The sequence below is a fragment of the Lactuca virosa genome, chromosome 1, assembly GCF_052849685.1.
Source record: "Lactuca virosa cultivar CGN04683 chromosome 1, Lactuca_virosa_CGN04683_v6, whole genome shotgun sequence".
NCBI classification, from domain to species: Eukaryota; Viridiplantae; Streptophyta; class Magnoliopsida; order Asterales; family Asteraceae; genus Lactuca; species Lactuca virosa.
Window position 1 is genome coordinate 88,427,982 of NC_136426.1, and position 24,107 is coordinate 88,452,088.

Genomic DNA, 24,107 nt, shown 5'->3' on the forward strand with positions numbered 1-24,107 from the left:
CCCAGTTTTGCAGAAAAGTGCGTTTTCAGCCCCTTTTTTGTAAAATTTGACACTTTCGGCCCAATTTTGATAAAAGTTACATTTTTGGTCCAATTTAGAAATAAATGTTATTTTCACCCCTAAATTTGGTTTATTTACATTTATGACTCAAACTTTGGTCAAATAACATTTATAATCCCAAAACTCTCATTTTTTCGCAAATTTGGGCCCAAAACCGTGAGGCCCAAATGTTTGGCCCATTTAGCTAAAATTTACATTTTTGCCCCTTTGGAAAGCATGTTTATCATAAAAATCCATTTTTATAAGAGTAGGACCTGTTTGATCCTTATAAAAACTTAAATGTCACTTTTTGCCTTTATCTTTTGTTTTCTTGACAATTTTGACCCTTAACAAGGTTTTTGCCTTAAATTTTTATATCTTAAGCATATAACACTTTTAACTTGATAATATGTTGTATAAGGTGTCTTAGTTCATGGATCTTAACTCCATGTTACTTAAGATGTCGAGATTTGTTAAGATCTAATACATTTTTACAAAATAAACGAAGAAATCACACAAGACATGCATATAACACATAGATCTACACATTTTACTTGTATTCTCCCCCAAAAATCATGTAAAAACCAAAAACAATGGGGTATGAACTCACCTTTGCTTTGATGTTTCGGTTTTGAAGAAGATATGAAGAGATTTTTGGTCCTAGCAACACCTTGAAGTAGTTTTCGAGCTTATGAAGTTTCTAGGAGTATGATCACCAAAAACTTGCTTAGAAGAAGTGATCTAACATGAGAATGAAGTTATATAACTTGGATATGTAAAGACTTACCAATAAATGATGATTTTTGGTGGTGAAAACCTTCTTGAAGATGCTCAAAATCTCGAAAATTAGAGGGGAAAGGAAGGAGTGTTCTTGTGAGTGTTTGAGAGAGTTTGGTGTGTGTGTGCTTACCTTCGGCCGAGAGGAAGAAAAAGAGAGAGGGAAGAGAGATTAAGATGTGATAGATGCATAGATGTATGGGATTGGGTATTTGTTTAATGGGTAATTTGCATGGATTACCTTCATGTATTAGTGAGGTGGCATGGCTTGGATAATTAGCAATTTCTCTTTTCTTTTTTTTTTCTTTTTTACTTGGGCCGAAAATGGGCTAAAGAGAAGGGGGTAGATTAGCTTGGCCCATTTCTGGCCTTGGTTCGAAATTATGAGGCCCAATAATTAGTTTTCGGCCCATTGGGCCTTTAGGGTAGTTCACGGCCCAAAATGGCATAAAAGAATGGATTTATGGCTTACTAGGGTTAATTGGATTAGTTATGGCCCAATAAGGCCCATTAGGGTTAGAATGAATCATTCTAGGCCCAAATGGTCCAAGATGTTATAGATTTGTGGATTGGGTCCATTTAGAGTCCAAATAGGGCTTCCAAGCCCAAAATAGTTGAATTGAATGCTTATTGGTCCATTAGGCCCAATAAGGAAATCCTAGTCCAATATGGACTTAAACCGGGATTCTTAGGGTTTTCAGACTCTTTGTTGAACATGAGAGGTGAATTTAAATGAGCACTGAGTGATATTTACTTAGAGTATATGTTTTACAATGGTTGAATGATTACATAAGAATAGAATTTTCTAGCTAAAATGCTAGTTGTGACATCTTTATTGCACACAGAATACCTTATTTATTTACATCCTCAATGATTCATTCGAGGTGGGAAGGTTTTTCAAAACTACATTAGATTCCGAATTAGTTACTTAATCGTTTGTGGCTTTTCTTCGCATCAGTGGTATCAAAGTCATTAGTTATTGTTATTTGGGTTGACTTGTTTGATCAATGGTAGCTAATATAAGTAAAATGATTGATTTGAATGGTTCTAATTATCAACGTTTGAAAATAAGGGATAAAGGACCTACTTTGTGGTATATTCATTAAGGACTTTAGTTATCATCATGCACAAACTTTGTAGAAAGGGGTTTAGAACTTATATACTCGAAAGACTATGAAAAATAACTATTCTTGATTAAACAGATAATACATTGAAATACCATGATAAAACTCTTTTCATTGATCATTTGAATGCATTTCATGGAACTATCAATTAGCTTGTAGAAAGGGGTAAGAACTTTAAAGAGAGATCCAACGTTTATGGCTCCTTTGTACTTTACTGCATTGTTGGGAACTTTCATGACATCATTGTCCAACTTTTCACTAGACGGTGTCATTCCCATGCAATTGTATAAATGTATTATTATAAACGAAGAGATGAAAGAAGTCACACGACTTCTCTTCATAATTAGATTTCATGGCCACAGGATAGAAGTCGAAACAGAGGACCGAGAAATAGAAGCATAGCATTCCAAAAGAAAGGTTGTTGATACTGCATTTTGGAGAAACTTTAGGGTTCATCACATAAAAAAAACAAAAAAAAACAACAACATATCTTTGTATTTTAACTCTTATAAAACTTTATTTTCATTTCTTTTTGGTATATAAATTGTATTTTAAAATTCTAACCAGTTGTAGCAATGTCTCCAAATATAAAACAATTTCCATATAGATATATTTTTCAAAGTACGGTATCTAATATGAAAAAAAAAGTGAGGTGTAATGCTATAATTTGGTAACTTTCAAATGATGAGGTGTAATGCATGCACATTTATGTTTTCTATGTTTTTTTTTTGACGTTTTCAAGTTGTGATTCTCTTAAAACGTTGTTATAAGAGTCTCATTGTTGTGTTGGTTTTGAAAATTTTGGAAAAAAATAAACACTAAATGGGCATACATGCACATATATGAACATTCAAACGTGCATATATGCACATATCAAAAAAAAATCGTCAAATCTTTTTTTAGCATGCATACATCTTTGACACAGCTCCAGGAGTCCAATGATGGTCTTGGTTTTGAAAAATGATAAGCGGATTAAGAGTTCTCGTAAAATTTTAAATTCTCGCAATAACTTAACCCTTCAAATGAAAATGATTTAATAAGAAAAATACTTAAAAAAATATAATACCGTGACAAAAAAGGATATAAAATACTATTCATAATAAACAAATAAAGGAAATTGGAAAGTATGTTATTATTTTACAATTAAGTAATTAACGGAAGTATTCAATAATAAATATGTTAGATCTAAGATCAATAGTCAAAGTCCCTATGAAACTTTTACCCTTATTAGATATTGCAATTTTTCGAAATCAACTGAATTAGGACTTCAAAATCTGCCATCTGTATGCTTCATTTTTATGATAATACATTTGTAACTAACATGAACACTCTTAGTTTGCCGCCAAATGATGCTTTTTCATACTACAATTTGAACGAACGTAGGGGACAACTGATTTTCAAGTTGGGCCGTTTCTTGTTCGCTCCTTTTTAGTTTTTCCTATGAGAAATTGTACCAAAAAATAAAATTAAATTAAAAAGAGGATTAGACTTTAGAGGTTAGGGTTCATGTACTTTGCTCTTATAGTAATCACAATAACCAAAGTCCAAACTACAAAGAAGATTATGCCTAAACATTTCTTATGGATCTTCACCTTCTTACGATGCACTAGGCCACTTATACAAATATATAATATTTATAAATGGGATTGGGCCAATAAAATGAAATATTGGGCAACAAAAATTGATTCAACCATCTACACATTTTGAACATCATCAAGTTCTCATTTCAAACGAATTTCTCTCCCGATTTGTGAACCATTGAATTGTCCTTTTTGCCATCGGCAACCAAACGCTTTGTAACTTCTCGTCTTTCGCATTACTAGCCCAATATGAACTTCTTGTTTCTCTAAATCTTGAGACATTTGTAATCTCTGACATTGATCTCTTCTGCATACCCTCTGCCTCCTGATCCGTCTGAAACCTAGGAAACTGCAAATTTGAAATCGATGTTTCGCCACTATCGAGGATTTTACCAACCTTGGATTCATATAATCTTCTTCTTTCCATATCCTCCTTAAACTTCATCGCTTGTTCAACATCTATTTCAAATCTCCCACTACCCGAAGGTGAGAAATGCTTCTTTGAAACCTCATTAAGCATCTTCGAGTTCAAAAACATTAAGTCTGAGGAATTCACATCACTCCATCGACTCTTGCAAACAATGTCGGATACAATGATCCTATGTTTGAACTTATCAAACAAGCTTTGATCTCCATATTGAATTAAGACATCTTCTTTAGGACTCTTCGCAAATTTCCTAAAGCTATTTCCTATACTAAACCTCGATGACCTAGAAGAACCATCGTGTTCCCTCTTAACAAACACTTCAAGATTACTAAAACCCTCGTCTTGCGTATACCTTAAACTATTTGTGCATGTGAAATTTGTGATATCGGATAAAACAAATTTATACCTACAAAGAGGACAACTAGAGTGACTTTCTAGCCATTGATCGATGCAATTCATATGAAACGCATGCCTACACTTAGGCAACAACCTTAAAACCTCCGAATCTTCAAACTTCGATAAGCACACTACACACTCTAGCCCTTCTTTTGATCCTTTAAGTGATGAGAATCTAAAAAAGGGCAAAGATTCGATTGCTTTCTTGTCAATCCCAGAAAACCGTGACCTTGAGCTAGGAAGTTGATGAGGGATTTGTTGAAGTACATCCGATTGACAGAATTTCATGCAAGCGAGTACAAGAAATGTTAAACAAAACATCGTGCATAGCACCCCGATGACAATAACAACACTTGGATGCACAGCATGCATGCGCCCCGGATTTGAATCGGTTGAATTTTCTTGTGCGAAAACACTGGGAAAGAAGAAGATGGATATAAAGATAAGGGGTTTGATCAATCTTGTGTGATTCATTCAAGAAATTTGGAGTTCTTGGAGAAAATTGGAGTGTTGTTTTTGTGAAGTTTCTGTTCATTTTAATCAAATGTGGTCTCTTTCAAGAAAGTTTAATTTAATGGAATTTTAGTATGGAAAATTAATCGTATGGTCCATGTTGGAGGGGTTTATTCCATTGTTTTATCTATTGGCCGCCTTTGTCTTGTCGGTAAGTAGCGTTCGCATCATTAATGAATTAGAATTATCGTTTCGTACAAATGGCATACAGTTTGGTTTTAGTTGTTTATATTATTATTATATACATTTCTGGACACAAGATGTTCATAAATAAAAATAATAATGGTTCTTAGAGATAAAAAGGAGTAATTGTTTTAATATCTCGAATACCACGCTCGACATTCAATAATAAACTAACTTGTAACGAATATTCGGGAAACGAACACATGAGGTTGAGAAATAAAATTTATAATGGTTCCTATAAATTTAAAAATTAAAAAAAAAAAAATTAACAAAAAAAATAAAAGAAAGAAAAGAAAAGAAAAAAGTAATTCGTTTTGGGAAAGTTCCGTTACATCTATCGTAGATTATAAGGAAAATTAATATATACGAAAAGAACAAGAGACAATATAGAATTCAAAATTGTTCATATTAGTTTCTAACTGGTTTTTAGTAATAAAACTTTTCATAGTGAACAGAATTTTGTTTTTCGTTTTGTTTGTATTGTGTCCCAAAATATTTTATATAGGCCTTTTACATCTTATATAACCTTTGTACACCAATATAACATTTCTTTTTAAAAAAGAATAGGACTTTAAAATGTACTTCGAATTTCTTATAATTTACTTCGAAACTTTAAAACCGTTCTAAATATTTCAAAAACATGATAAAAAAAAATGAGAAGAGTTTACTTTTGTTGTACCTTATGTTCGAAATAAAAAGTCCCTATCATACGAAAAATAATTTAGAGAAAACTAGAGGGAATAGTTTCAAAATTGAGTATCTTACATTAAAAATCCTACAACTTTAAATAGGAGAGACCACAATAATAAACATGAAACTCTATGTAGTTCAAAACTAGGAAAGCTTCGAAGTAATGATGTAATGATCATTTTAACATTTTATTAAAGCGATGATCAAATTATTTTATATATAATTACGAGAAATGATCATTTGGTAAATATCCTTTTCGCCTATCATTAATTTATGACAAAAATACATATTATATAAAGTCATTTGACGTCTAATACCAAAATGGACCACAAGATAGACCCTAAAACATATAAGGCCAAGTAGAAGAAATATTGTGACCCCATGGATTAAAGATATCGTATATCTTTAAATCTTTAATTAAACAAACACGAGAAATGATTGGACATATATTCTACTAGATATTAATAACATTATCTAAACTTGTTCTTTCACAAAAGCAAAATATATTAATAAAATATTATAGACCAAAACTAAAAATTTTAGTAATCTAACTCAAAACTATTTCAACACAACATGACCAAAAACAATATAATACTCTTAAGTTCAAAATTCAAGCCCTTGATAATTAACAAAAAAACGTACAAAGAATTATACATTCAATTGCATTAAAAATGTCCTAATTAAGCAGCTTTAGATGAGTCATTCCCGGGTTTCAATTTTAAGTTGTTTCTGATAAAATCAGACAATTCAGCTGCAGCAGGGCGTCCCAATTTTAGACAGCTGAAGTAATCATCCACTGTATGCAAACATAAATTAGATTAAACCAAAAACATATCAAAATTATTATTCTTGCATTTGTTGACGTGGATTAAATTTGATGAGACCTATGAATGAAAGATAGATACCTGCCATTACGCCATGTGTCACGGATGTAAGAATCCCATGTTCCATTATTTCACCTCCTGATTTTAATGAACCTTCCGGAAGAACAGAAGCCATAGAATTTGGGAACACCAAATATACAAATGACTTCACTTTCTGTTAATAAAAAAAAAAAAAAACAATTTTCCATTATTATTGGTGCCTAAAGTTATCAAGTATTTCAATTAATAGACAATGGCAACTAACCTGTTCTTCAATCTTGCTTGGGTCAAGTAAAATTTGACCATTTTCAGACATACAACAACATATTGCAACTACAAAAAGTCAAAAACAAATAAAAGAATTAAACAAGTTGGAAAATGGAAGCTTCTGGAACTTGTTTATCTTACTAGCAAGATGCTTTAATGGAGTCCCAGCATCTACAAGAGCAGCACAAGCTGCATTTATTGCACATGGAAGAAGCTAAAGGAAACTAGGTCAAGAAATCCATAGGATGAACATACAATAAAACTATATGTAAATTGAGATCTATGATAGATAATAATCATAGAAAAAAGATTACTAACATAAGCAAAAGCAACAAGGAAAAAAGATTAAAGGATACAGCACCATCATCATTGACAACTTGAATGACAATTGAAGTTGTTGTATTGGGATGAACATTCAAGAGGCAGATGCTTTGTAATGTCTTCTTCATCACCATTTCATATTCCCTCTCTGGTTTCCCTATTTGGCAATAGTTTGTAATTTGTATTAACTTTTTTATTCATAAATTACAGATGCATTAACAAGAGAAAAAAACTCACCACTCTGTCCGGTTTTTGGCTTCCAAATGACTTCAATGCAGGCCTTTTCAGGGTTTTCGTTTTTCCTAGTTCCAGCTTTCGGTCCATAAACAGCAGCAATAACTTTTGTGTCACCTGATTCCAGATAAAAAAGCATCATTCAAAAGTAAGAAAAGAAGATTAGCGAAAGAATAATAAAACCCTAATATTGTTCCAGAATGAGAATCACATTTGTGTAGAACCCCAACATTCACAAGTTTATAAACACTAGCGAGATGCAATATGAATATTCTTGAAATTTCGAAAATGAAACCGAATTGCAGAACTGAAGGAGTAATGAGAGAGAGTGGAAGAAGTACCTTGAGCCCAGCTAGCGGAGCCATGAGCACGGTGGAGTATGCCTCGAGTACAGGCCACCGGTCTTCGTTGATTAGGGGTCCGCCCATCTGCTCTATCAACTTCCATAATCGCCGATGAATTGCCAAAGGAAATACAATTTTGCAGAGGGAGTGGTCGTTAACTTTAGGGGTTAGGGTTTATGCCTACCAGGTGCTTTTCGAACAGCGACCAAACCGTGTAGGTGCGATCAATATAATATTCCGATTATATTTTGTGTATTACCTTCGGTTTACACTTTACATTAAATCGCAACTTTATTTAAAATTTAGGGATGTTAATAAAAACTAGAAAAGATTCACCGGCGTTGCCTAGGTCGGAAGGTATTGCTTTGTAAAATAAAGTAGCATGTTGGTTGCTTTTTGTCCGTTAATGTGAGGGTAATTTGGTCTTTTCAGGTAGTAGGGACTGAATTTGTCACCATGGGTAAACCATATGGACCATTTATGTAATTTTGGCGGTGGTGGTGGTGGTGGTGGTGGCAGATGGTAGGTGGGTTTATGGTATTGGGTGGGACCAATCGTGTAATTTTGTCTAACAATAATAATAAGAATGATGAGGGACCATTTCTGCCAAAAAACTAAATACTAATAATATGTAATAAAATGCGACGGTTATGAAAAATTCAAACCAAAGTGAAAGGGTTGTTTGTGAACAAAAGCATAAAGATGAAGGGTCAATGCTGTAAGTTGGAGGACCAAAATTGACAAAAAATGTGTCACTTTACTGTTAAAATCTTTCATAACTTTAATATATACTAGAAAGGTTACCCCCGCTACGCGGGGGCCAGAAGCTTTCAATGTTGTTTCCGAATTGATAAATATGACAGACATAGAAAGTGCAAGGATGAAAAGTTCGGGCTTTGCCCCGGACAAAAAATGTAAAAGTTTTGACTGCAAGGACCAGAAGTGTGAAAATGGCTAAAGAATTAAAGAGGTAGGAATTAACAACTTTTTAGAAAATGGATCAAAGTTGTCAAACCATCAAAGTTTTGTGGCCAAACGTTAAATATTAAAAGGTTCCAAAAAAGTATAAAAATATTGATTGCAAAGACCAAAAGTGTCAAAATGGGTAAAGAATAATGAGCAAAGTTGCCAAAAAAACATCCAAATTTAGTATTCCTAACTTCCAACAATAATACAGGGACCAATTCTGCCAAAAAAATGGGAAGTTGAATGGAACACAAACAAAAGGACATGAATAAATTAATTAAAGAAGTACATGGACCGGATATGTAAATCAAGGGACCAGGACAAAGTATGACAACTTCACTATTCTGTAAACCTCTAAAAAAATAACTAAAATTTATTTGACCCTTTATTCCCCATTTACTCCGGATTTACTGGTTTCGTTACTTAAATTATCATCTATATTATTTATAAATTTTCAAAATATTATATGTAACTAAATTATTATTTTAATTGATTTTTAGTAACATCATATATACAAATGTTTTTGGCGAATTCTTTCCATCAAAATTTTGAACAAAAATATTTCTCACAAGTTTACCTTTCCCATTTAAGAACAAAAACATGACATGTGAAACTTTTCATATAGATGACAAGATTCACTCTTTGTGTACCTCAAATCTACGAACAAATTATCATCATCCTTGAGTGTCTTAAAATTAAGAACAAAAAACTTCACGTACAAACTTACAAAATTTTGTAGTTTTCAAAAACATAATAGTTTAACTAACAAAAAGATTATATCTTTCATATAAAGCATAGCTTTCAAAAACACAATAGTTTAAGTAACAAAAAAAAAACATTTAAAATGACGAATTATCGCAAGCATTCATTCCTTCTTTTTGAGGTGTATGTTTCACTTGAATCCAAGCCTTGAGATGCGAGATTCTTTCATGTCTTTTCACGGTATGCATACTCACCAAGATACATATGTTATTTTTTAAACTTATATGATGACTTAATTCTATTTTTTTAATTTTTTTCTATAGTCTAGGTTTGCGCTTGAAAGTAGGCATATATATATATATATATATATATATATATATATATATATATATATACAGAGAGAGAGAGAGAGAAAGAGCAAGTTTCTAAATAACGTAATGCGTGACTTGGCGTCAATGTCAATCCTCAAGCTTTTTTGAGCTGTGGCGAGCCACATCATTTGTAAAGTGTGACTTAAGACGACAATTTTTCATATAATTAATAATTTTATATATCTGTTCTACTATTATTCATTTTTATATACATATGTGACTTAAGGCGACATTTTGTCAAAGTTTAGTAGCAAGTACAAGCCTTGGAGTCATGACGGAACCATGGCGAGCTTTTTAGAAACCTTGATATATATATATATATATATATATATATATATATATATATATATATATATATATATATATAGAGAGAGAGAGAGAGAGAAAGAAAGAAATATTAAATGAGAATCAAAAAAGATTAAAAACCCTAAGAACCATTATTTTTAGCTTATAATTAAAAGTAAATATGTTATTTGGTCAAATATATATATATATATATATCCATTCGCAAACTTTATAAAAATATTTTTGTCCATTAAATGTTAAAAAATGAATGGCATCATTGTCAATAAACAGAAATTGTAACCCATTTTTACAAACATATTACCATATCTCATTTTAGATCTAAAAGTTATAACCTTACAACTTTCTCATTGTCTCTTAGATTAAGAAACTTAACTCATTGTTTCTCTTTTAAATAAAAAAAAACTCAGCAACCTCTGAGGCGTCTTAGTTTCGGCGACTCCGCCGCCGCCGCCGCCGCCACCACCACCACCTCTAGTACCGTCGCTAGTGTCCTCCTTTCTTGGCAAATCTATTCTATTTTTGTTGTTTTCTCTCCTCCTATGAAACACCGTTGTAAGACACCACCAGATCACCTTTGTTGCTTCAGATCTGCTCCAATAAAGATCCATAAAAACCTCTAGATTCAATCAGATCTGGTTCGTTGCCACTCTCCGCCATCAAATTTGAAGACTAAACTTTCTTTGCCACTCATCTCCTCCAGATATGTCGTGAACCACTACGACTACCACTACCGCTTCCACAGTGAACAACTACCATCGATCTGATGTTTTGTGGTCGAATTTGAATAGATATGATGAAATTCACCTTCTACCATTGGTCGTGTAACCAAATCTACAGTTGTTCAACGCATCAAAGGACGGATCTACAAGTTTTGACGACTGACGATACCAGATCTACAAGCACCGGCGAATGGTAAGGCCATATCTACCAGCTCCGGTGAGCGGCGAGAATCCACCACATTCGTCTCCATCTAGATCTGGTTCGTCTTTGATTCCATCATATCTGTTTCGTCTCTGACCACCTCCATCCACCTTATTCGTCTCTGGACAGCACCGAAGATATTCGTATTCATCCAGATCTGGACAATCTTCATTTTGATAGGTAAATTCTTGAATGATCATTTATTTAAAGTAGATGCGACAGATCTGATGCGTACTTTTTGATGATTTTCTTCAATAGAAAAATATAAGTTTTAACCTATGAACGTATAAGTTTTTCAGTTAAAAAATCACTAGCCTCTATATCTATTTTATTAAATTGTGAATAAGAGTATGAAATAATATATTAAACTGTGAATTTTGTATAACGCATATAAGGTGTTTGATATAATGTTTCAACAAAATCAAGTATATTTTTTAAACTATGAATAATATGAATGAGAGTCTTAAACTGGTTTATTAAACTATAAATTAAAGTTTTGTAAATTTAAATGTGTCCAACTTAATTGATATGATAAAATAAAGGTGTTAAAAAAGTTTGGTCATTATATCTGTTTGTTTGTAATATCATTTAAAGGAAAATATAATATTAACTTAAATAACAAATATCAAAAGTAATTCAATATATGTTAACTAGTGTCTTACAACTATTTGCCAATTTTGAATCGACAAAATTGCAAGAATGGTCTCTGTGGTATGTCAAAACTAGCAACTTTTGTTCAAAATGGGTTTGGCTCGCAAGGATGGTCCAATAGTTTCGTTTTGTTGCGAGTTTAGTCCAAAAAATTTAAAACTTTTTATAATGACGGATTTGCCCTTAGTATTTTCCCTTTTTTTAATTTTTTTTATTACAGAAATCAAAAAAAGATAAAGATAAAAATAAAATCTCTCTCTCTCTCTCTCAAGTTTAGAGAACGCCACCACCCTCACTCCCTCCCCCAACCTTCACCCCCAATGGGAATCCTAAACACCATCGTCGAAAAAAGATAAACGACACCAAATCGAAGCTTTGGCAGTGAAACCCTAGCCCTAAAAATTTCAGGCAACGGCGTATAGATCGAAACTAAGGTTTCTAGCGGCGGCGGCCTCTGAAAAACCTAAAATTTCAGGAAACGAGAATGGCGGTAACCTGTGAAAACCATAGGGTATCCTTCTTTCCTTCTTCAAACTCGATTGAAGCTCACCTGAGGGTCATTTGACGGAGCCAGGAGGTTCAAGAGACGGTGTGGACGGTTACAAATGGTGGTGAAGAGGGGTGGCAGTCGGTATTTCTAGTGGCCTTTCCTCTGCTGCACTGGCCTCGTTATGGTCTGTAATGACGTCGAGAGGCAGTAACAGACCAAGGAGACGACTGGGGTTTCCGGTGGTTTGGTCGTCATCGTTGTGTTTTGGTCTGTAAAGACGAAGCTCGTCGATTCACAGGAGGCGGCGGATCCGAAACCCCCATTTTCAAACCCTCGTTTCATAGCTGGTGCAACAATTAGGGTTCTCCCCTCTCATACTTAGAAGCTCGTCTGAAAACCATTTGATCTTGTTGAGATACAGATTAATGGGGGCGACAATGGAGATTACAATTAGGGTTTTCTTTTTTCTACATATCATTAAGAGGAGGAAGACAATGAAGATATGGGGGCGGCAATGAAGAGAGAGAGAGAGAGAGAGAGAGAGAGAGAGATTTTATTTTTGTTTTACTTTTAATTGTTGTAATAAAAGAAAATTGGAAAATAAAATAATAAGGGGCAAATCCGTCATTATAAAAAAGTTCATTGGAAATTGGACTAAATTCGCAACAAAACGAAACTATTGGACCATCCATGCGAGCCAAACCCATTTTAAACCAAAGTTGCTAGTTTTAACATACCACAGAGACCATTCTTGCAATTTTGTCTTTTGAATCTATCTATATCTATGGTATAATATATCTATAGTATAATAGTTATAGCTTACAACTATTCACCAATTTGGAATCTATCTATATCTATAGTATAATAGTTATTAAAACTGTGTATTGCTTGATTCAATTTTAATTATCTAATATAAATTATAAATATAACCATAAAAATATAAAATATATAAACTAAGAATAGAAAAATATAATATAATAATTACATTTCTTTTTTAAAATATATTAAATAATATGAAGTGATAAATTAGAAAAAATTAAAACAATATAACCTATTTAAAAATGAAAGTCATCAAAACTTAACCTTGAAACTTGAAACTATGTACAATGCTCGTGTACCCTATAGGCTATTATCAATCAACACTATTATCAATCAATAGACAACTCTTATTTTTCTTTATTTTATACGTTTGTCAATAAGCTATAGCATGAGAGCTATCATATAGACTTTAAAGAAAATAGAAATATCATTTAGATTCGAAAAAATAACAGGAACAAAACTTTATAATTAAGGTTGTTTGTTTATTTTAACTTATTGTTTAATATAGTTTCACTTCCCAATCTTTTATTCTTAATTTTCAAATTGAAACGATAAAAACACAAAATATATTATATTTCACTTAAAGTTTTTAACTATTTATGTTACAACTATAGATTGTCTATTAATTTGATTTCATTTTTCAGTTTTTTTTGGTAAATGTATATTGAATCATTAAAAGTATTAGATTTTTTTGTTGTATGTCTTGTAACATCCATAAAATTCATGTAAAATTTAAACTTTTCAAACATTCCAAAACCATCAATTGTTTACAAATTGTTTTCAAAATAATCCAATATCAGAGTTTTCTCAGAAATCACAACATGAAAAACGAAGAGGTGCACGATCAAGTCTTCGCCTTCCCGCGATCATCTGATATACTTGAAACAAAATCCACAACTGTAAGTCAAAAGCTTAGTGAGTTCCCCCAATAAACGATACATAACACATAGTACACATAATAGCAGCATGTAATGGGTCCACAGCTTCACAAACTGGATTACCCCCGAGCCCACAACATAAGTCTGGCTTGCCTATCGGGCCCACAGCTCATGTCTGGATTGCTCTCGAGCCCACAACATAAGTCTGGCTTGCCCCTTGGGCCCACAACTTATGTCTGGCTTGCTTCGTCAATCCTTGGACTGGCATACAAAAGATTAGCCCGCTGTATGAGTCTGGCATGCCCTTCCCGACCCTCAGTTCAAATCTGGAATGCTCATGAGTCCTCAGTATGAGTCTGGCATGCCCTCCCTGGCCCTCAGCTCATATCTGGCAAACTTCAGGGTTTGTTGGCTACAGCACGGAGAGTACAACCTCAACCCAACCCACACAACATGTCGACATGTAACAGATAAATACACATACAGATAATCAGACTGTATCATAGGTAGTCCTACAGATCTACCAGTCTAGCATATCAAACTAGCATGCATATCTAACTCATACTCAACATATCAATAACTACTAGGATATCAATCCAATAGGCCGGCCTTGGTTCCTTCGACCCCTAAGTATAGTGAGAAAAACTCACCTCACAAGTAGTGTTGAACCGGTAATATCAATCCCAACTCACAGCTCCAACTCAACTCAACTGCCTACAGTCACCAAGTGACTAACCTCATCAAAATCCCGAAATACCCGAAATACCCTCAAGGTCAAACTTGGTCAACCATGGTCAAAGTCAAAGTCAACAGTCAAGGTCAACAGTCCATGTTGACCCAACTCGTCGAGTGCATCTACTGACTCGTCGAGTTCCTTCATAGCTCAGAAAATCGTGAAAAGCTCGAGACAACTCGCCGAGTTACCAGAGCAACTCGTCGAGTTCTTCAGCATCCAGAAAGCGGGAAAACCCGAATCAACTCATCGAGTTGGCTAAGCAACTCGTCGAGTTATCCTAGTCTTAATACATTCAGTCGCTTTCCAAGCGACTCTAATGCCTCCAAGCTATAAATCTGGTCCCCTAGGGTTGAGATTGTTGGATTAGGTGTCTAAGCCCATAACTATTTTTGTATGTACTTGACCCGATTATGAGCATGGTCCTCTTGGGTTACCTTCACCATAGCAACTGATAGGATGAATTAAGGAGAAAGAGGATTAATTATGATTTATTAATATATTATAGGAATAATATATTAAAAGAGAAATCATATTGTTTAATTAATATTGATCAAGAATTAATTTAGAATTAATTTTGTGCTCAAAAGAGATTAATTAAACTTGGGGGACTAATATTGTAATTATAAGATAATTGCATTGTGGGCTGAGGAACCCTTGGAAAGGGGTTGGACGAAATCCTTATGGATAGCCCATAAGATTTCGTCCAAAGGGAGATCCTAGAAGGATCTTGTGGGCTGCTTAGAGCCTAAGCAACCAGATAAGGCCTTTGAGTGAAACCCTAATTCCTCAGTTATATAAGGATACCCCAGGCATCCTAAAATCGCCACTTGAAACCCTAGAGGGAACCCTTGACGATTTTGTGCCTCCTCCTCCTTCTCCTAATTCATCTTGTTGCTAGTGGTGTTTGTGGCTCCATTAGAGGTGCAACATTTGAGGCACTAGGCTTTCAGAAGTCAAGATCAAGAAGGACTGTGATTGTTATTACTACATAACAATCAAGGTAAAGTTTCTAACCCTAATCTTATGTTAATTTCGATAATAGCATATTAGATCTAGGGTTTATGCTTTGGTATTCAATGTTGTTGTGTTCATAGTAGAAAAACCTAGATCAAAGCAATTAGGGTTGCATGAACACCATAGGATTGATGTTATGCTCATAACCCATCAGTGGTATCAGAGACTAGGTCGTTTTTCTAGTGAATAGATGCAAAAGTGAACCACCAAAGATCAAGAAAATAGAAATTTCTGGCTTCTGACTGGCTGACTCGCCGAGTCCATTTATGGACTCGACGAGTAGGTCCTACTCGACGAGTTCCATAGTGGACTCGACGAGTTCAGGGGTCTGGTGCCAGTATTTTCGATTTTTTGGCCAGATTTTGTTGAGGATTACTTCCAAAACTCGTTTTTCTTGCCTAAAATCGGTTTTTTATGTTTGGAATGGTTATCCTCATCAAAATTGATGAATTTGGTTAAATATGGATAATATAGGATTATTATAATTCAAATATTTGACCTAGTAAGTTTGAAAATTTTCAATTTACACCCTTTAGGTTTTATAGTTTAAATTTGAACTTAAAAGTTTTAGTTTTTGAAATTTAAACAGTTAAACCCTAATATTTTTGAAAGGTTTCAAAATTTGTCCTCAAGTTTTGGAATTTATAATAGAATTAAAAAGTATTAATTTTGAAATATTAAATTCTAAAAACCCTAGTATTTTGAAAAAGTTCAAAATTACCCCTTTATGGATTTCATTAAGATTAATTAAAATTTTAATTAAAAGAGAGAATTAATAAATTCATAATAATATGGTTTAAGATTAATAAAATTGAAAGTCTAATTTATTAAACCACCTAGTATTTTAAAAGTATAAAATACACCCTTATACTATATAGAATTAAAAGTTTAATATTATATATGTATAAGTAAATGTCAGTCTTACCGTTAGTAGGCCTCATTCACGAAGCTGGTATATAAGGAGTGTTTAAGGAGCGGTCTGTAAAATGACCGTCATTGGGTATCCACTCTTACCCACCGCACCCTTGACTAGTGGAGAGTCGTTAGCCGAACGGGTAGGATAGGACATAAACCTTCCATTATAAGTATAATGAAATATGAAGTAACTAAACAGTTTTATAAATTACCAAATCTTAGTTACTTTAGGAAAAATGTGGAGTTGGTGCTAATCCATGAAATTACACATTGCACCTTGTTGGTCGTTAGTGGAGCGTGTGTGGTTAACCGGCACACTAATATGGGACCAATGAAGGATGGCAATGGGTAGCTCGTAGATTATCATAGATCAATGGAGCGTGTGCGGTTAACCGGCACATTGATTAGGTGATAGACATCTTCGAGAGTATCAAGCTAATTTACATGGTTATCCACACCTTGTTTGTGATCCTCGGCATCCCAGTCACAAACATGAAGGGCATAATCGAGATTAAACATGCCATTGAAAAGTTCAGTGAATCTCAAAAGATCTAGGAGTTTCAATTCATTTAAAACCTAATTTTCTTTTTCGTTTTTTATGGTGGAAATTGGTAAATCGTCATTTACCTACCTTCAAATGTTCTGCAATTTGGATTACGGCATCCCTCTTCCAAATTGTAGAATATTGTGTTGGATCCTGGCCTCAATATTTCATTTGGGTGCTATATTGAGGATTTTATCAACTAACTTGAATTTCTCCCCTTGTAGATGTCAAAATCTAACTATGGTCTTCTTAAATCGTTTTGAAAAAGCTTTCCACTTGAAGATGATGTTCCACGATTGGATCATGGAAATGGATATCATGCTTCACTTCCTCCACCTCCTCCAGTTATTCTCCCTGACCCACAAGTTTGAAGACTTGAAAAGTTCAAAGTCACTCAAGCCCTGTTGGCTAGCAGGCATGGATATGGAAAGTATGTGTGTGCACACGTCTTGAAGATGAAGTCATACATGGATAGATTGGGAATGTTGGGTGTCGACATCTCCAGGAAGTTGGTTGTTGACTGGGTTCTTCAATCGCTTCCTGAATCATATAGTAAGTTCATTAGAGAGTACTATATGATGGACCATGACATGACCCTCATAGATTTGACTTATTTGCTGATTGCTGCTGAATCAGAAATGATTTGGCGCACTGGTAAAGCAAAATTAACAAGCAAATCAACTTCCCAAGTTGCCATGGACATAGGCAATGACATGGATATCCCAGAAATGATTTCTTCTCCTAAGGGAAAGAAATTGGGTATGGTCAAAAGTTTTGATCATAATAGAAAAACCAGTTCTGGAATAGTTCCATGTGCAAATGTCGAAGAGTCCATTTGTTTCTACTGCCAAGAGAAGGGACATTGGTTGTGAAGCTGCCCTACTTACCTGGGAGATCTGAAAGATGGGAGAGTCAAGATGTATGGCTCTGCTGCAGGTAAAATCCACTATCTAACTCTACCAAGTTCCTGTTTGTAGATTCTTAATACATGATGTGATAAGATTGAATTTTGATGTTTTGTAGGATCAAAGAAAGGAAAGGAAGCTTAAAGGAATGTTAGAAAAAAGTTCTATTAGGATCGTTAGATTCTATGCAAGCAAACAGTTAAGAATGTAATCAAGAACACAAGAATGGCTTTGAATATGTCGTATGATTAATACTTCAACACCTCAGAAGAGCTCGATTAAGAACTTCAACTGTAGAGGTGTTTAGGGTTACAAAACAATGAACGTAATAATCAACACCGTCTAATGCATACATGCATGCATATTTATAGTATAACCCTATCAGATAAACACGGATGGACATGCCCAATTCGGATACAAAACAAAAAGCCCAAGACGTAACACAATTAGACTCAACAATCTCCCCCTTTGCGTCAATGGGACCGAAAGCTCACTTCGGTTGAGCTGCAGAAGTCTTCTTTATTGTTTTGAACACCTTCGGAATGATAGCCAGCAAATGATGACGGAACGTTATGTACCACCGAAGTATGTCAGTAAAATTCTTCTTGTCAGCCTCTGAGTTCTGCTTGCACCGATGTATAATGTTGATGATGTGCTCCAAGCAGCCAGTTGAAAATAAACGTTTATCAACAAGAGCGAACAAAAATTTGTGAGCTTCGCCTTTTGTAAACATCACAGTGAGATGTTTTGAATCTATTTGGCCCATCTTCATCTTATTCACATCTCCTGGTTTTGATGTTGGCTTGATGGTCGGTTTCTTGTTCATTACTTTCGCTATCTCTTGATCCATAGCTGCGACCTCATGGATGTAAGAAGCCAACATCCTCTTCAAGTGCTCCAAAATCGGTTCATATTCCCTCGGATTTGTAAGCAGAATATTGAATAATAAAATCCAATCATGAGGGTTTAGATTCGGAAGATCTGCTAGAGATATAATCGACACCGAGTTTGCAGAACCTCGTGTGATTTTGAAATTGACATTTACAAATCTCCCAGCAGACGTAGGTTTTAGTACCTTGACAGTGATTATTTTCTGTGCGCTCCATGTCAAGTACTGAGGTTGTCCATACTTCAGATAGAAATCAATAAGCTCTTGGTCAACCTTTGGATGAGGAAAAGGAACCTCAGCAGTCGAATCAAAACAGTGAAACGTGAACGCCTTTCTTGTTATCGGCATATCGAACTGCGAGTCCTTATAATTATCACAGTCAAACGAAGCAACAGGTTCCAACCAATAAACACTTGGAAACTCTATAGCTTGATTGATAAGTGCCTCTTTAGTCCATAAGGGAAACAAGGCCTTCTTGCAGTTCAAGGCTTCTTCTTCTTCCTTGTTTCTCCTTTCCCTCTCCTCTGCTTCCCTTGCAACCTTCAAGGTTTCATCAAGCTCTTTGTCTCTCTTCTTTCGCTTGAGAGCCTCAGCAATAGTTTCACCGGATTCGTTACTGCTATCATCATCAATCTCCTTTTGCTTTTCTTGTGGACCAGAACCTGAAGCTATATTATCCTTCAGTTCGGTTGTAACTTTGACCTTCAGTTGAGCAGTTTCGGTTTCAGTCTTAACCTTCGGTTGAGGAGCACCCTCTCCCCCTTGTTTTGGAGCAATAAATCTCTCCGAAACACCCTTCATCTCGTGTAACAATGCAAGGGCGGGAAGAAGTTTTGTTGTAAGATGATTCTGAATGGTCAAAGTGAGGATAGGATCATGAGCACCAAGAATGTTAGTGAGCATATCCTTCACATCCACTGCACAGCTGCGAAAAACAGCTCTTTCGGTCTTTAACAAAGAAATTTCTTTTTCTGCTTGGGCTAGCTGCACTTTTTGTACTTCGATCATGGATGTTTGGCGAGCAAGATCTTCCTTCAAAGCACTTTCTTTCGCCAAATCAGCGTGAAGAGATTCAAGTCAAGAATTCACTGAACTGATAAGTGAAGAGTTCTCGGCTTGGATAGAGGAACGCACAGCCTCAAACTTAGTTTGTTCTTCCTGAAGAGACTCGGAGAAAGAATCCACAGAAGCATTTACCTTTGCTGCATTTGTATCAGCATGCCCTTTAAGTGACTCAAGAAAAATCTGAGTACTATGTACAATTTCAGTAACATCAGTGGTGGCCTTTTGGCAAGAGGAGGTAGACGCATTAACAGCTTTGGTGGATTTGTCAATTGACTTCGTATATTGTTCAAGAGCAGTGTCCAAAAAGGCTTTAAGCACAACGCCACTATAGGACTTGCTGTCTTCAATCAATTTATCCAATTTCTCATGAATGCTTTGCAAGTGTTGACGTGTGACAGGAGCATCATCATCCTCATCAGTAAGAATCGGATAGGGACTGGAGTATGTAGAATCATACTCATCATTAGCACCACCGAGAGTGGCACCGGAGTCGGTTGAAGGTGAGGGTGAAAGGGGTGTAGAAGTAACTGGGGGTTCTGTTTCAGTAGTCGCCCCCGTATCAGATACGTTGACTCCTACTGTCGGTTCAGGAATAGTGGTGGTAGTGGATTGGGAAAAAATAGGAGTTGTAGAAATCGGAATAGACGAAACTGGTGGTAAAGTTGTTGTTTGAGATGTGGTAGGTGGGGGAATAGGAGGAACCGAAACTGGAACTGTCTGTTTCGGTGATGGAGGTGGGGTTGGAAGTTTGTTATGAGGAGATTCGGTTGGAGTAGGAGATCGGGGAGGAGTGTTACCTCTCGGTGATGCACGACGAATTTCCTCTTCTTCACCTTCATCGTCATTTTCTGAGCTAGGAGGAGTAGGACTCTTGGACCTTTTTGCCATCTTTTTAATCTTCTTCGGTTTAGAAGAATCTCCTTTATCAGACTTTCGCTTCTTGGTCTTGGTAGGCTTAGACTTATCCTCCTCTGTTGTCTCCTTCTTGGTAGAGGCCCGTTTCCCTCGGTTACTCGGCTTGTCAACAGCATCTAGGGCAGCATGCTGTTCAGGAGATAGAACTCTCGGTTCCTTGGGAGGAAGTTTTTGATAATCAGCGATGAGTTTACTTTCATCTGTAACACATCTATACATTGTCTCAGGGATAGAGCCAATGTGAGGAAACTTCAAAGGATCAGAAATTATGATTTTCTTGGTGTGAAACGTAGCAATAGACGCAACTAGGGCATCCTTCATCACCGGAATTTCCAAAGAATTTATCGCCCTTCTGGTAAGGAGAGTCCAGAATCGTGCACATGAGATTTCAGAATGCCTCGTTGTAGTGTTGAGGCTTTGCACCACTTGAGACCAGATGATCGTCCCATAATCAAGATTGAGACCATTGTAAAGGCCGTAGAGAAGGGTTAGGAAAGCCTTGCTGGTGCCATCAGATCCAACACTTCTCTCCGCCAAAATCTTGATGAGAAGAGTAAGCATTCCATTCCATGGGGACGGTAGGCAGGACTTCTTAACCTTCGTTATTGTTGTAAGCACGTCAGTGTATCCCATTTCGTACAGCATCGAGAAAAGCTGAGTAGTGGTGATGAAATCGGGTGAAATCACAGATGAATCCACAGCGAGGTGCAACAGGGAACAAAATCTCCCCTTCGAAATTGAAGTTTATGAGAGTGGATTTGGAAGTAGATTCGTTCCTTGTTCTTGTCATAAGATGCTGTAGAGTAAACCTGGGATAAAAGAGACATTGGGACGGCTTCCACCTATGTTAGGGCTAGAACCAGTGGAGAATACTTCAAACACTCAACCACCTGCAGCATATACGAATCGTACAGAAATGGATTGAGTTCAATAATCATGATCTGATTGGGCTTGATCGAAAGCAATGTGGACGAAGCAGTCTGATCGTGAACGGATGAAGAAGTCGCCATTGTTGATCGAAGAAAGAAGATGAACAGTTTGAAACTTGCCTTGTAATTTTGAGAGAATTTGTTGCTGGTAAAAGACAAATAAAAGAAGAAACCCTTTATATACTGTTTCTAGGAGAGAGAAAAATCATCATGATAATGACGCGGTCACTAAAACGTCGCCTGAAAAAGCGCGATGTGACAGGTTGGGTACTCCCAGGTATACGTCAGCACGTGTGGGTAGTGAGACCGTTCAAATTCACGCGCCCAAATTCTTATCCTCAATCGTCGTTTGAAATTCAGTTGCGCTCCAAGATATAGAATTACCCCTGTTTCACCAAAAGATAAACACAAATCGAACTAACAGCAACCAGAATGTTGGAAAATTAAAATTTCCGTGCAATAGAGTGACAAAAGATAAAGAAATAAAGCAAATGTGTATTGGATGTGAGTGATGTCTCATTGTAAGACAGAAAGCAGGGGATTCCGGGCAAGAATCGCTTCCTTCAAAGTCAAGAGAGACTTGAAGTGCTTGTGTGGGTTCCCGTGAAATAACGATCAAATGTTTATAGAGAAACATTGAAAGGCTTTTTTTTAAATCATTGGCTTAAGGTGGCTTATCTTCAACCGAACGTCGATGCTTAACATAAGACCGAACATGGGAAGAAGTACTTGTGAGACCGATGTGGTCTGTTGAACAAGTAGGTGGAATATATTTTATAGTGACTAAAGAAGATATAGAAATCTCAAAAACAAAAAGAAATTGGATCTTTATGGGAAGAAAAAGCCTTGGTGTTAGACAAATTCATAAAAGATCACTCAAAAATAAAAATAAGATTTCATTTGGTAACCAGTAACATCTTGAATATGACAATTCACCGTCAATTCGTTGTTGGTGTTGGATTGTGGGTTTCACTCAGTACGTGGTATACATATCTAAGATCATAAACACAGATTTTGTGCAACCATAAACCTCAGTGGTAAAGACTGAGAGTCTCAAGGGTTACAGTAATGAACCGAAAGTTGATGGAGAAAGTAAGGAGGGTGGTTAAAGAACCGAAAGTACCTTCTTCTATAAAGACATGACTAAGCAGAAAAACTCTTAATTCATGTGAGAAGAGTAAGGTAGCTCTGGACTGAATTGATCTGAACAGCCTACTTGGGAAGAAACGATAGGTAGAGATCGAATCATTAAGGCCTTGCTCTAAGTCGTAGAGGTTTTGGTCAACATGCAACAGCATGCTTCTAGGGACCCTTAACTAGTTCTTATGGAAATGATTATACCTGTCTTAGCTCCAAATTCTGTTGCACTTATACACGTGTGACCTAATGAAAGGAACAAACAAACAAACACACCACAAAAAAAAATATTTTTGAAGTTTTGAAATTTTCTGAAAAACAATAAAAATAGAAAAAGAAAATATTTTTGGATTTTTGAATTTTTCTGAAAAATAATAAAAACAGAAAAATAAAATATTTTTGGATTTTTGAAGTTTTCAGAAAAATAATAAAAACAGAAAAAGAAAATATTTTTGGATTTTTGAAGTTTTCTGAAAAATAATAAAAACCGAAAAAGAAAATATTTTGCATAAAACACTCTTTGAACAAAATGTACAACCGAAACCTTATCTTAAAGGAATGAAGCGAAATAGACCGAGCGGTCGGTTCATTTCGGTTCCTTAAAATTCCAGAGCCGAAATAGACCGAGCGGTCGGTTCATTTCGGTTCCCGAAAATTATGGAGCCGAAATAGACCGAGCGGTCGGTTCATTTCGGTTCCTCAAAATTCCAGAGCCGAAATAGACCGAGCGTTCGCTCCATTTCGCTTGTCTAATTTTTAGGTGTTGAATTAAGGATTCGGTACCGACTCTGCTTCCATCATTCCCAAGCGTTGCAGAATTTTATTGAAACTCGCTTCAGGTAAGGCTTTAGTGAATATGTCAGCCAATTGATCAGAGGATCGAACAAAATGCACTTCCACGTTCCTATCTTCTACGTGATCCTTGATGAAATGATATCTAAGTGCAATGTGCTTAGTCTTTGAGTGTTGTACAGGATTGTGACATATCCTTATTGCACTTTCTGAGTCACAATAGAGAGGAATCTTCTTCATACTTAGCCCGTAATCTCTTAGTTGACTTTGAATCCAAATGACTTGAGAAGTACAAGATGTTGCAGCTATATACTCAGCTTCGGCTGTTGAAAGTGACACGCAGGTTTGCTTCTTGGACTGCCAGCTAACCAGTTTTCCGTCAAGAAATTGGCATCCACCTGTAG

The 24,107-nt window shown here is 35.5% G+C and overlaps 1 protein-coding gene and 1 pseudogene across 1 annotated transcript; both read right to left on the bottom strand.

Annotated features, from left to right (window-relative positions):
• Positions 1-3,437: 3,437 nt before the first annotated feature.
• On the bottom strand, positions 3,438-4,883 carry LOC145150121 (E3 ubiquitin-protein ligase ATL42 pseudogene; annotated as a pseudogene).
• A 1,420-nt stretch (positions 4,884-6,303) lies between these two features.
• Positions 6,304-7,980, bottom strand: LOC145105518 (Ribosomal protein S5 domain 2-like superfamily protein). Its single transcript, XM_079042608.1, has 7 exons — positions 7,756-7,980; positions 7,418-7,531; positions 7,216-7,337; positions 7,001-7,073; positions 6,858-6,925; positions 6,635-6,767; positions 6,304-6,525 (listed from the first exon to the last, which is right to left on the bottom strand). Exons 1-7 carry the CDS (start codon positions 7,859-7,861, stop codon positions 6,410-6,412), a joined length of 732 nt encoding a protein of 243 aa, XP_078898734.1. The 5' UTR covers positions 7,862-7,980; the 3' UTR covers positions 6,304-6,409.
• Between the last annotated feature and the right edge of the window lie 16,127 nt (positions 7,981-24,107).